Source organism: Tachysurus vachellii, chromosome 25 (genome assembly GCF_030014155.1).
Source record: "Tachysurus vachellii isolate PV-2020 chromosome 25, HZAU_Pvac_v1, whole genome shotgun sequence".
Taxonomy (NCBI): Eukaryota; Metazoa; Chordata; class Actinopteri; order Siluriformes; family Bagridae; genus Tachysurus; species Tachysurus vachellii.
In genome coordinates this window covers 14,344,015-14,358,347 of record NC_083484.1, presented here as the reverse complement: position 1 = coordinate 14,358,347, position 14,333 = coordinate 14,344,015, and the positions used below count along the sequence as shown (strand labels likewise).

At 38.5% G+C, this 14,333-nt stretch overlaps 1 protein-coding gene across 2 annotated transcripts in view; it reads right to left on the bottom strand.

The window, feature by feature from the left end:
• The window catches only part of znf385d (zinc finger protein 385D), a 67,112-nt gene that overhangs the window by 22,688 nt on the left and 30,091 nt on the right, over positions 1-14,333 (bottom strand). For both annotated transcript variants that reach the window (XM_060862239.1, XM_060862240.1), the window contains exons 3-4: positions 9,810-9,917; positions 1,385-1,550 (exon numbers count right to left, since the gene is read on the bottom strand). In XM_060862239.1, the coding sequence (XP_060718222.1) occupies positions 1,385-1,550; positions 9,810-9,917 (274 nt within the window). The remainder of the gene's footprint in view (positions 1-1,384; positions 1,551-9,809; positions 9,918-14,333) is intronic.

Genomic DNA, 14,333 nt, shown 5'->3' with positions numbered 1-14,333 from the left:
CACCTTGTTACTTTCAGGCCAATCACAACCTCGTTCAATCATTTCCATGTTGTTCTTAAAAACGATCCTTTCACCTTCATCTTCATTTTTCATTTATCACTAAGCAGGAGGCCTGATTTGCCATGGGACCTGAGATATTGACAAACAAAGTAATAAAACCTAATAAGGAATTAAAACAGACTGCACAACAGTAGACAAGGAAATGATCACGAACAATAGAATCCATTACAATTAAGAGAATGCGTACACAGATCGAAATGAACTGCCGTAAATAAAAGCTACAGCCGGACGTAAAATCTAAAATCTTAACAATATAATACAATATGCACTGATAAAATATACACAATACATACATAATTTAAAATAACACTTCTCGATTTTATATATATATATATATATATATATATATATATATATATATATATATATATATATATATATATATAAAAAAGCATAAAGGAAATAAAATATACAGCAGTCTGCCAAAGGCACAGTGTTGGGCCCATAACCGTCAACTGCTTTATTATATCATCTCTCATCTATAAGTCACTTCAAATTAAAGCAAAGATTAAAATGAATAAAGGTAATACATGCAAAAAAAAAAAAAAAAAAGCAAAAGAAACAATTGTGGACTGTAATAGGAAAGAGTTACCGCAGAGTTGATTTTTCTTGTCTTCATCCTTTCTATGAAGGAAAACGCTAATATTGTGCTAACACTAAGTGCTAAAGACTAAGCTATGCTAAATAAACATTGTCTCATAGTAAACTTCACCTTATCAATGACACCATGTTGACTTAGATGTTACTGTTGAAATCTATTAGACATGTGACCTTACTGAGAATATGAATCAGCACCTTCTGACCAATCGGATGCGAGCATTCAACAGAGCTTTGGATCAGCCACTTACTGGAAGCAGGCTATGAAGCTTCAAAGATTTATCAGTATCGTTCCACTAGTACAAACAGAACAGAAATGGCTTAAACTGGTTGTTTGGCATTAAACTGGTTTAGTGTTAAGGTTAGTATATGAGGTCTAGAAGTTTGGAATTATAAATCTGCAAAATCTCAGGTAATGTTTCCTCTTTTTAAAGCCCTGATCCAAACAGAACTGAAAGGTTAAAGACTTTCATAAGGCTCAATTAAGAATACAAGCACTAATATGGGATGTAATAGCCTAGTGGTTAAGGTGTTGGACTACTGATCAGAAGGTCATGAGTTTGAATCCCAGGTCCACTGCTGGGCCCCTGAGCAAGGCCCTTAACCCTCAATTGCTCAGTTGTATAAACTGAAATAAAAATGTAAGCCACTCTGGATAAGGGTGTCTGCTAAATGTTGGAAATGTTATACAACAATGAGTGCAAACGTATAAAACTTTTTACAGTACCTTTCCTCTCGGTGGTGCTTGGCGGAGCAGGAGGTGAGAGGTTCTTCTCAGGCTCCATCCTATTTTCCCTCATTACTGCCGAGCTTTTCTTCTTGCACTTGGGCACGTCCAGAGATTTAAGCTTCTTGGCGTGCTTGGTGCCTTTGTAGTGGGACAGCGCTTGGCTCTGGAAAAAAAAAAGAAAAGAGATGGAGAGAAAAAGAGTTAGCAAGATCACTTGATGGCAAAGACACTGCAAACCGCAAAGCAATGTAAGAGTCATGGCCGGAAATGTGGACTCGGTCACATCCCGGTCCCATCAAAGGAAGCAAACAAAATCCATCTGCCTGGGGGAACAGAGGGACCGAGGATGACAGGAAGCCCTTTCAGAGCCTGGATGTCATTTTAAGCCAAGCCAAATCTGTCTTCAAAGGTTTTAACAGGCTTTCTCCAACTTGTAAATCTCTCTCTGAATTGTCTCAGTGATTTTAAGGTGAACGGATGGGTCATGTCAGAAAAGAGTATGTGGCAACGGCAGAAGGATATGGGGGAAAGTGGTTACAACTTCTTACTTTCAAAAAGTGCTAATAGACTTTCATCTACTACAGTATGTCAGTTACAGAGATACTGTAGATCTCCTTAGTGGGTGTAATTACAGTCTTGAAGTAGGCACAGCTTGGTTTTAACTAGTAGTATTGGTCATGGAATTAATTAATTAACAATTCACACAACAAAATTGAGACAAAATGTTCCTCACACATCTGACATTCTTCCCACCGTTAATGTTTCCAATCTTGTAGGCTGCAATCTGATTGGTTTAACCCTTGTTATGGTGTTCGTATTTTTGTTACTCAGCCAGTGTTCGTGGGTCTGGTGGACTTGCTGCATGTTTGGGGTTTTTAATTCAACACAATCAAAAATTTTATGTTAAAATACTCTACAGATGTTTACTTCATCCCAATTACAAGCAATATAAACAGCATATATGGTTAATATTTGCCCTTTACCTTTGTTACGTCACATTTTTTAGTTAACGTGCTACACGTTTTTTGTCGTTTTTTTTTAAGAAAATGTAATAAAGAAAAAAAAATTTAATTTAATCAAGTTATGAGTGGAAAAAAAATCAACAAATTTACAAGGAAGCAAAGTTTTTCAAAACTATTGATGTTTATGAATATGGGTCCCACAGACCCGAACATCATACAAGGGTTAATTCTATACAAAGTTTTCTCACAGGAACAAACTTTAAACATAAGACTTTTAGAACAATATAGTCATTGAATCAAACTTATTTGCACCACTATTTCAAAATACAGTAACCTCAAACTACATTTACACCTGCAAATCTTATTATATTATTATTAATATAAAATCAACACTCCCAAATACACTCACTCTCACTCTCACTCATTTTCTACCGCTTATCCGAACTACCTCGGGTCACGGGGAGCCTGTGCCTATCTCAGGCGTCATCGGGCATCAAGGCAGGATACACCCTGGACGGAGTGCCAACCCATCGCAGGGCACACACACACTCTCATTCACTCACGCAATCACACACTACGGACAATTTTTCCAGAGATGCCGATCAACCTACCATGCATGTCTTTGAACCGGTGGAGGAAACTGGAGTACCCGGAGGAAACCCCCGAGGCACGGTGAGAACATGCAAACTCCACACACACAAGGCGGAGGCAGGAATCGAACCCCCAACCCTGGAGGTGTGAGGCGAACGTGCTAACCACTAAGCCACCGTGCCCCCACTCCCAAATACATTCCACCCAAAATTTCCAATGAATAAAAAGTTTTCAGAACCTTCTGAAATTAATTCATTAATAAATCATTAATTAGGGATATTGTGAGGTAAGGGCATCTGTTTTTTTTTCCAAACCTTCCTTCATTTATTGCTCGAACCTTTAGATAAACACGTCAGTTTGCTCTTTGTCGATACAGAAGGTACCAGGATTATTATTAATACACTAGCATTGGCAGTGTCACAGCCTCCTAACAACTGACATATGGATTCTTCTCAGAGTCAGGATTATTATAATTCTCTTGGAGAGGGTCTTATACACAAACCCTTCTCTGCCCTTGTTTACCTGAATATGTTCCCCTGTCCCACTGTCTGTCATTGCCTGCGGCAGAAAAGGAAGGATAAATAAGGATAAATAAGACCTCTGTCAGTTCACCGACAAGCCGAGACAGGAGCGTGAAGAGCACTCCCCCTCACTGACTGGCATGCGGATGTCTAAACACGCACACACATAAATATTTCACTTACTCATCCTGTCTTCTCCTGACAGCCAGCTACACATAGCTTTAGACTATATTTTAGTCTCGTGTTTCATGTTCGGTTTCAGAGGCGCTCGTGAACACAGGAAGGACTTGAAACCAAACAGTAACAGTGAAAAATCTAAAGTTCTTGAACTTTACTCTGATACGCCTGAAGATCAGACAGATGGAAGGTGATGGAATGGAAAACCTGGAACTTGTTATTTTTTAGTTGCGTTGTTCGACTGCGTGCGATGTGCTTTTACCGTATTGTCGCATAACAAAAAAAAAAAAAAAAACAGCACAACATAAACCACGCATACTTGTACTATTCACGTCTTCGGAATTATGAGCTATGATGGATGTTGTCATTTCTAAAATATGTCATAGTTTTAGTTGCAGGCAATCTTTTTCTATTAATTTACTAATATTTCTGAGGAAAATCATGGCATTCGCTGTAGTTTTCTGTAATTATACTGTCGCTGTAGCTGTACATGGGCCTTTTAACAGATTGTCACTGTCGGGCGGAAACCTCGTATGTCCAAATTTTGTCAATTTCATATTTTTTCACATATCGATGCTATTGGTCAGTCCCCACGTGGGTCTGTTATTTTTACAAGTTATTAACCAATTGAAAGTCTTGAAAATAGCTTGAGCGCAAATCTCTTAACTCCATTGGACACTTCAACTGTCTGAGAAATCTCGTAACTCCACCTCTTCTTCACTCCGCGGCGGAGCTTCGCGACATTTCTAGTTTAGGAAGATGTATGTAACTACAGTCATTAGCTTTGGTTAACTATTGAAGCCTTGTCTCTTGTCAAAAGGCTCAACGTGACCGCAGACTTTATTGAACACTGCTGGCAGCAGCGACGTCTGTGTCCGTACCGTTCTTATCGATGACATCATAATCTCGTATCGCCCTGCTCACAAGTCATAAAGGTTGTATCTCCGATAAAACGTGACTTTGGGAAAATGTTGTGTTAATGTTGGTACACAACAGTATGATAGCAATATAAGGTATAATAACAACTTTAACGATACAATGTTTGATAACCAAAAAATATGGCGTTTTTTTTAATTTCCTGAAAAATTATGGTTTTGGAGATACGAGGATTCCGCCCGACAGCGACGATATATTTAATAGCTAGCTAAATCATCCCCATTGAAGTAGACACACCAGAAATACTTACATAACACTATAGCACGTTATAACAGTCTGGACTCGTATTTTCATCTATACACATAATGTATTAAATATTCAAGGCTATGTTTTGAGTAAAGTTCATGAGCTGGGACTGATTAAGAACATTTCTATAAAAATTCAATTTGCAGTCAATGCTAAGAGTAATAATGGTGGAATTTTTATGCTAATTCATCAACACACCTGAGGAAAATTCGGGAATTTCCAAAACACTAACGTTTTTTTTTTTTTTTTTTCGTGACGGCAACAAATAGCCAATTTGTGTCGTGACTCAAAGAGTCTTTTGCCGTGATCTCAGACTCACAAACTGCTATAGACCTCAAAGCGAGTGCTGTATGTCCATGTCTGGTGTAAAACACACGCTGCACCTTTAATTTCATTCCGGCACAGACGTCCAGAGAAAGAAATAAAACGTCTGCGAAATGTGCAATGAACGTCTCAGTGAACACAATAAGCTCAGATGAAAAATGGAAAACGCTCTGAAATGGAGATGGAAGTGATGGACCTTACAGATTTATGCCTTTTGGATTCGCAAGTGCGTCTTCTTAGTTGCATATTGTTATGAGAACCCTGATAACGGCAAGACAAATGTGGTGTCATACGCGTTCATCCATCCAACTGCAGAGACGGAGAGAGGCAGGATGCGAATGGGAGTTTGGTGTAATTTCAACCGCCATCAATCTTTCATTAAGAGACCCATATAGAAGAATTGGCCTCGCTAGTAGAAAAGATTCTTCTTCAGCAAGTCGTTACTAAGTTAAATAATGTCATCAATCAATCAAACAAGAGCTACCCTCCCTGAGGTTTTGCGTTCGCCAGCTGAGAGACGGCATGTCTCTAATCTCTAATCTGATTAAATTTGAGTTGAATTCTCTAATCTGATTGGCCAGAAGGTGTTAATTGATTTTCTATCACAACACAGCTTGGACACCTGTGCCAGCTGTATTTAATTGAAACAGCAGGTTTATTTTAATGCACTTAATTTTACATGTCAGCTTTTCTATAGCGTCGGCTCATTCAAAGAAAAACGCTGAATCACTGACGTCGGTGACGTCTGATCTACGAAACAGATTTATTTATGGAAAGGTCTCCAGGGTCAAAATCTTCAGGAAAGTCTTCAGCATGGAGGATTTTGGTCATTTCAGGTTTCTTCCTGTGTTTCTTTTGTCTTATTAACACGAAGAAAGAGAAAACAGAAGCTGGTGAAGGATTGACTCTTTAAAGCTGCTATAACGTAAGCGATAGCAGGAAGTCATTCGTCGTATGGAGGTTCCACAGCATTAAGTCAAACTATGAACGTATAAAATCTCAGTCTGAATCTAACTGACCACATGTTTCTTTTTTTCAGTGTATGTTTCTAGAACAGCAAGTGTTTAAATCCTTTATACCTCAGTGAGGTTCTCGAATCGGATTGGTCATAAGGTGTTGGCTACCTGATTTGTTTTCTACACCACATTTGTTTAAATGCTTCTTTGGCTAAGAAAGTTCAGTAAACTCACCTACATCTTAGCTCTACTCCATCTAACTTTCTGAATCCTGACCTGTCATGAAAGTCAGATATCGTTTCTAAACGAATTGAATGGAGCTGGCGCTGAAACATCTATTCTCGAGCTAAAGCGCTCGGAGGCCTATATAATTTTTGAAAAATGTGAGAGAAAAAAAAAATCTGGTAAAAGGATGGATGTGGTTTTGATGAGGACAGGCTTCCTCAAGGTGATGCTGTGATTCAAATGCAAAATCTCCTCCAGGCTTTTCACACCGAGCTGCAGTGTCACGAATGATGAAAAAAAAAACAGAAATGACTTGATCACCTTCTGCTAGATAGATAATAATATATATAATAACTCAAATATAATACGTCAGCGAGACACGATATAGAGCTAACTTAATAGATGAGAAATGGTGGAAAAGGTCAAATAAAGTTCTTCTGTATTAAAGAAGAATATTGTGCAGAATGAAACAAAACGCTCTTGAATGAATTTAAAAACAACACCGAAGTAAAAAAAAAAAAAAAAAAAAAAAAATGCATACATCTGGCTTTTAGGAAGTTTGAGTTTTTGCCATGGCACAGGTTTCTTTTTAAGCAGACATTACCTTTTATGGTAAGGCCTTCTCTGAAAGAGCTCACAAACATCAGTTAGTTTTACAGCTCCTCTAATAATAACATGATGTATGATGTTCAAGCCCAGAGGGAAAAGGTGAAATTAGCTGCAGTGTGTGTGTGTGTGTGTGTGTAGCAGCACAAACTCCTTAGTTTTACATGGCAACCCTACCCGCCATTTTTTGCATTTGTACATCATTTCACAGATCTTTTTATCCAAGCAGCTAACAGCTAACCACTAAGCCAGTTTTCGAGTGATCCACCTTTTTGCATGAGCACAAGAAAAAGTTCACTACTACTAACTAAAATATTCCTTCATCAAAAATGATTATGCTCAATTGATTGAGATCAAGTCTTCTATGGGATTAAAATGTTTTAATATTTTTTTTGTTTGAGACAGTTGGGTCTCGCTCGCTTTAAGCGGTCCGTAAAAAAAGCAAATCGGAGCTACGCTGCTTTGAAAATGCATCTAACAACAAATGGATGACGAACCAATAAACATAATGCTGTACGGTCCTCAAATACATTATGACTTCAAATGCACACCTGCTGAAACATTTTCCGCACATTACAAAGTCTACCCGTATCTCAGGTCACGAAAATCTGAAACATCGTCATGTCAAAACAGCTGGACTTCATTTCCAAAGTCGTCTCTTCACACGTCTGTCCTTGAACTAAAGCACTCGGCAGAGATCAAGTGTGAGGAATAAAACATCAGACCCACTTCAAATGGGTGAAGGAAACAATTTTGTCAAACTCTTTAGATGCTGTACATTTAATCACCATTGCAGTCTCAAGCAAGCAGTGGGTTTACTCACAGGAAATAAAATAATGTTGGGTCAATGGACCCAAACCATGTCCATGTTGATCACTGAACATCTTTGTCATGTCTCACTCCATAATGGTGGTTAATATGAAGCTCATATGAAAGTAGACACTCAGAGCTTTAACCTGTTCAAATCTAGGCCTACTTTTGAGCCTCTTGCTTGAAAAAGACACGGTCAAATTAAAAAGAGTATATCTCAAAAACTACAAGGTGTATAATATCAAAATAAAGGTAACACGTGTCAGATTGCTTCAGAAGTGTATATAATAAGAATATGTATATCGTCGCTGTCTGGCGGAATCCTCATATCTCCAAAACCGTTATTTTTTAAGAAATTAAAAAAACGCCGTACCTTATCTGCAGTGCACAGGGTTTAGTCCGCGTTGCAGTGGATTGTCTTGCGCTAAATTCCTGTCCTCAGACGAGCAACAGAACTAGCGGGGGTCAAGATTTTTTTTCTTTGAGCCCAGTGTTGTGAAGACATTTACCTCAGAAGACGTGTTGATTCGTTGCGACTCTTCTTGAGGAGAAATATGCCGTGAAGCTCTCCCGCGGAGTGAGGTAGAGGTGGACAGTTGAAGTGTCCAATGGAGTTATGAGATTTGCGCTCAAGCTATTTTCAAAACTTTAGATTGGTTAATAACTTGTAAAAATAACAGACCTACGTGGGGACTGACCAATAACATCGATATGTGAAAAAATATGAAATTGACCAAATTTGGACATACGAGGTTTCCGCCCGACAGCGACGATATATTACCTGGTCAGAGTAAGAGAATGTAGAGCATAGCAAAAAAGAAAATAAAAATAATTCCGCCTGACAAAATTTTTACAATTTTAGAGAGTATGTATACATATGTATATATATATATATATATATATATATATATATATATATATATATATATATATACAGCCCAAAAACTCAGTAAATCTATTGGTGTTTAGCTTCGTTGGAAGTGGTCTTTGTAGTCTTCTAACTGTTCTTTCGGTATGCAGCATGTGTAGATACATTCAGGCTTTGTATGCCTAAGAAAGGATTTAACATTTCTGTCCTGGTTAAGAATTTGTAGTGTTTAATAAGTATTTCTGGTTTTCTCTAACATACTAGAGCAACATGTTCACTCTCTCTCTCACTCACTTTCTACCGCTTATCCGAACTACCTCGGGTCACGGGGAGCCTGTGCCTATCTCAGGCGTCATCGGGCATCAAGGCAGGATACACCCTGGACGGAGTGCCAATCCATCGCAGGGCACACACACACACTCTCATTCACTCACGCAATCACACACTACGGACAATTTTCCAGAGATGCCAATCAACCTACCATGCATGTCTTTGGACCGGGGGAGGAAACCGGAGTACCCGGAGGAAACCCCCGAGGCATGGGGAGAACATGCAAACTCCACACACACAAGGCGGAGGCGGGAATCGAACCCCCAACCCTGGAGCAAACAAAAACAGTTTGCATCTTCAAATGAAACAGTTTAAATTTACAGTATTTGGCAGACACTCTTGTCCAGAAAGACTTCATTTAATCTCATTACTGAGCAATTGAGGATTAAGGGCCTTGTTTCGGGACCCAGCAGTGGCAGTTTGGCATACCTGGGATTCAAACTCAATGGACCTTCCAATGAACCTTCCAATCATTACTCCAACACCTTCACAACTAGGCCACCAGTTGAAACGGTGATATGAAACCTGTTTCTGGTCTCTGGGATTCTCTAATTGCTAATTCATCTAAAAAGCAGCTCAGATTTTATCTTCAACCACTAAAATTCAGTGTAAGGTTGTCCAACAGAGGGAAAAACACACGTCTAATACACACTGAATACCAACAGACTCCTGATTTATTTTCTATCAGACTAAAACAAAAAAAATGGTTCATTCTGACTGATGTTTTTGAAGCAAATAGCACAGAATCACTTTTGGCAAACATAAATCATATAAACAGTGTTAGCTAAACAAACAAAATAAAAAAGAAAAGAAAATTGGCCCGTGTTGAATAAGACTCTGGTGGATGGTCTCTTTTTCCGTCTTTCTTACCTGTGAATTAAATCGCAGTTGGCAAACGTTGCAGGAGACGTGCTTCCTTTTAGACGAAGTAGAGATGCCAAATGTGTGATGTAGGACTGCTTTCTGAACTGCGTCCATCTGTAGGAGGGAGAGACAGAACGAGACGGAGAGAGAAAAAGACAGAAAGAGAGAAGTGTCTAATTAACATCACAGCATCAGATACTTATCCAGTAAAGAGATAAAAATGAGCTTGGGGGCTTCTTGACAGAAAAACAGCTGTGTGGAATGTAAAAGTATATTCGTCTGGAGAACGTTACGTGTCCTGATGCCACCATCAAGCTGCTTTTCCACTGCCATGAGCCTAAAACTAAAACTAATACTTAAATAGAGTACTATAAAGTATTTTCCCTTTTGGCTGGCATTAAGGCATACTGTGTCCTAATCTCTTTCTTCAAGCAACCAAATTGAAGCAAAAAATGTATTTGGATGTATTTTAATTTAGTTTTCAAGTCCATTTTATTTGTATAGCGCTTTTAACAATGGACATTGTCTCAAAGCATCTTTACAGAACATGAAGAAACACAGTACAAAAAGTTTATTATACAAAGATTCATATCGTCGCTGTCGGACGGAAACCTCGTATGTCCAAATTTGGTCAATTTCATATTTTTTCACATATCGATGCTATTGGTCAGTCCCCACGTGGGTCTGTTATTTTTACAAGTTATTAACCAATCTAAAGTCTTGAAAATAGCTTGAGCGCAAATCTCATAACTCCATTGGACACTTCAAATGTCCACCTCTTCCTCACACCGTGGGAGAGCTTTGCGGCATATTTCTCCTCAAGAAGAGTCGCGACGAATCAACACGTCTTCTGAGGTAAATGTTTTCAAAACACTGGGCTCAAAGAAAAAAAATCTTGACCCCGCTAGTTCTGGTGCTCGTCTGAGGACAGGAATTTAGCGCAAGACAATCCACTGCAATGCGGACTAAACCCTGTGCATGCAGATAAGGTACGGTGTTTTTTTCATTTCGTGAAAAATAACGGTTTTGGAGATACGAGGATTCCGCCTGACAGCCACGATATAATACAAAAGTTCAAGATTAATATTAGACTTCTATTTAAATGTGTTTGTATTAATCCCTAATGAACAAGTCTGAGGTGACTGAGGCAACTGTGATGAGGAAAAACTCCCTTAGATGGAAGAGGAAGAAACCTTGAGAGGAACCAGATTTAAAATTGAACCTCATCCTAATTTGGGTGACACTAGAGGGTGTGATTATAAACTGTTATAAACACCAGAGAGTATTATTATGTCCTATGATGTCCTTTCTACAGTCAGATACAGTCTGAGAATTGTGTATTGACCACATGGAGTTGGCATCTCGTCTTAGGATGTATGAAATCCTCATAAAGTGGAATCTAACTGGAGCTGGTACATCTTTTGGTGCCTCAGGATCCTCACAGGGTTGGAATCTTCTCACTGAAGGTCCAAAATCTTCATGAAGCGGAACATAACTGGAGTTGGTACAATCTCTGGATGCCTTGGGATGGATTAGCATCATTTGCCTCTTCAGTGTAAAACTAAAGAATTGAACATCAAACACCAAACGTGCCTCGGCCGATCCGCTGCGTTTGGCTTAAAGAGAAAATGATATGAATTTGATTTGTCGCTCCACCGTTTCTTTCCGCGTGTCCCTTGGCTTGTTATTGGATTCTATTCCTCTTTAGGTAAAAGTGTCTGCTGAATGAATAAATGTGAAACATCATCATGTACTGCGAGCATATTCCATTTCATAAGTAATACAGAATCATTTATTCGTTTCATATCACATTCTCATCCTGAATGAAAGTGCACCTGGCCACTCAGCGAGAGCCGTTCAGGTTTTAATGGAAAGCGAAACACTCCGCAGGTGCCTGTTTGTGGTGATAAGCTTCTGTCGAGCGAGACGAAATGATGCCGATGTTCTCACTCACTGCTCCCACTGCTGCAAACTGCAATTGTCCTTCTTGTAATTTTGGCCTTTAGCGACATTCGGCTTCCTACGTTAATCTTGTCAGACGTGATCAGAGAGGCAGGAGGTTGAGCTCGTTCTGTACTAATGTGAACACAACGGATTGGAGCATTGATCGTTTTACGGCAAGGGAAAGAAATTCCAACCTGAACAAATTGCATGCTGAAATTTCTCATTAATAAATGAACTTCTAGTTCAGACATTTTCAATCAGTATAAACAGATGAATTACTGAATCTGCGCAAATCTGTCAGGAGTCACTTTGTTGGCTTTCAGACGTGTATTTTAGACGTGTGTTCTTGCCACTGTTGATAACTTTACATAGACTTTTAGTATTTGAAGATAAAATGTAAGCTGCTTATTAGATGAACAAACACATGGGGCATCTAAGAGAGCAGAAATGGGTTTGAAATCACTGTTTAATTTGAAGGTACAAACATTTGTCTGAAGAAAATTGTTTTTTGAAATATATATTGTCCCTAGTAGTCTAGTTAAGACCAGAAATACTGATGAAACACTACAAACGAGTCCCGAGTGTCTACTTTTATATGAGCTTCAACCACTAATGTGGAGTGAGACATGACAAAGACATATGTAAGATATTTACATACTTATAATATTTTTAATTTATTTCGGTGTCAACTCTTTCTTCAGCTTCATCAAGGTTCTCTTAAATAGAGAGACAGTAAGAGAGAGATCTTTCAGGAGAGCGAGCCGGCTCTGAACGGCGAATTGTGGATCACTATCGAATTGATGAATCCATTTCAGTCGGGGAACAGCATTAATACGCTGCTAAAAGCAGCTCATATTGGAACCATATGGATTTCTGTGAAAAAGGGAGTTACATGATATAAGAGCCACATAAATCCCCCAGTCCGGCTTCAAACGGTTCAGAGAGAGAGAGAGAGAGAGAATGTTAAATCGGTGGAGGAGAATGAGGAAGCAGCACGAGCCAGACGGATTCTGGGAAACAGGAATTATCTCAAGAAGGAGAGATTAATATGGATGGAGTGAGTAAGAGAAAGAAAGAGAGACAGAAGGAAAGACAGGGAAAGAGAAAAGTAAGAAGCGGGAGCATGAGAACGTGTACGTATCCCGAGTTTAACCCCAAACACGCCGTATGTCTGCGTTTGACTTTTTTTTTCTAAACCGCTTAGGAACATCTGTTCACCATTCATCTCATTAAAAACCCCTAACATCCTACCATCTTAAATCGCAAACCAGCTAGCTAGCTAAGTGTTAGCAAGCAACCAGGTTGCTATGAGATTGATTTCAGTAAACAAGCCTCTTTCGCATCGTTTCGTTTCACATTAACATTAGCTACTTTAGCAGTACAGAGAGACGACATGCTAGCAAACCGGCACATATTTGTCAAGGATGAATTCCTAAGTTAATTATCTTTTTAGTGATTTAGATAGATAGCCTATGCCGCAGGTGCGAGTTTAAGCTATGGCAAAAGGTTTCACAAATATTACGATAGAGTCAAAGTCGTAAAGGCAGAAAGGAAATCCTGACCAATAATAAGCTAGCATTAGTGACTGTATTGTTATAAGGGCAACAGAATGGTGTAGCGACAGTGAAAACAAGATAAATCCAGAATATTACTTTTCGAAAATGATACTCTGGAGTTGTAATTACACTTAAACATAGCGTTGAACACAGTGTAGGGTCTAGGATACATACAGTAGAGACTTCGATGTTGCATCACAATTCGTTAACTTTTATTAAAAAAAAACACCTGACGGCATCCAAACAAAGCAGAAATCCACTATAAATAAAATGAAGCCATCAAGCCAAAGGTGATCTCTCATTTAATTCATTTGAGCTTTTCTGTGTTTCAGGTAGAAAATAAATCGTAAACCTTACATGAAGCAAAACCAAAAGAAAAACCAGAAGTGGTGGAAACTGAAACCTACAGTACAATGGTAGGTTAAATGCCTATAAACACTGTCAAATGTCAAAATGTGTAAACTTCAGAAATAAAGCCATAAAACAGCTGAAATATTATTTTATGTATTTCATTAACAGGGCTAATATGTGAAAACTTTCAATTAAATTACATTTCATTTTGTTCTAATAGTTTAAAAGATGCCTGGTTCTCGAAGAAAATTCAAAATGTAAATATTACAAATTTAAGTTCAACCTTAAACCTTATACAGTCGCTTATGTAATAAAGTATTTTTAATAGATCTGAGTAATAAAAGAACCGTGCCTCAGGCAACTGTGAGGTTTTATTCTATCCTCTAAATCTAAAGGTTGTCTTTCCAGGTGGGAACGAACCTGAACCGAAGCACGACGGGCCGCATTAATCAGCGTTAACCTTCTAATGTAACGGAGGTGAATTAGAGAGGTCGTTTAGCAAAATGTGATGTGATGAACGGACTAGTGAAGGTCTTGATTTTTCACAAAGAGAAATTCAACTGATTTTTCTATAGAAAATACACAAAATATACAAAATATAAGTATAACACAAAACGTTCATTGGTAGACGCCATTGTGGAGAATTCCAGAAGGTTGTATCTTTATAGTCAAGGTCTGA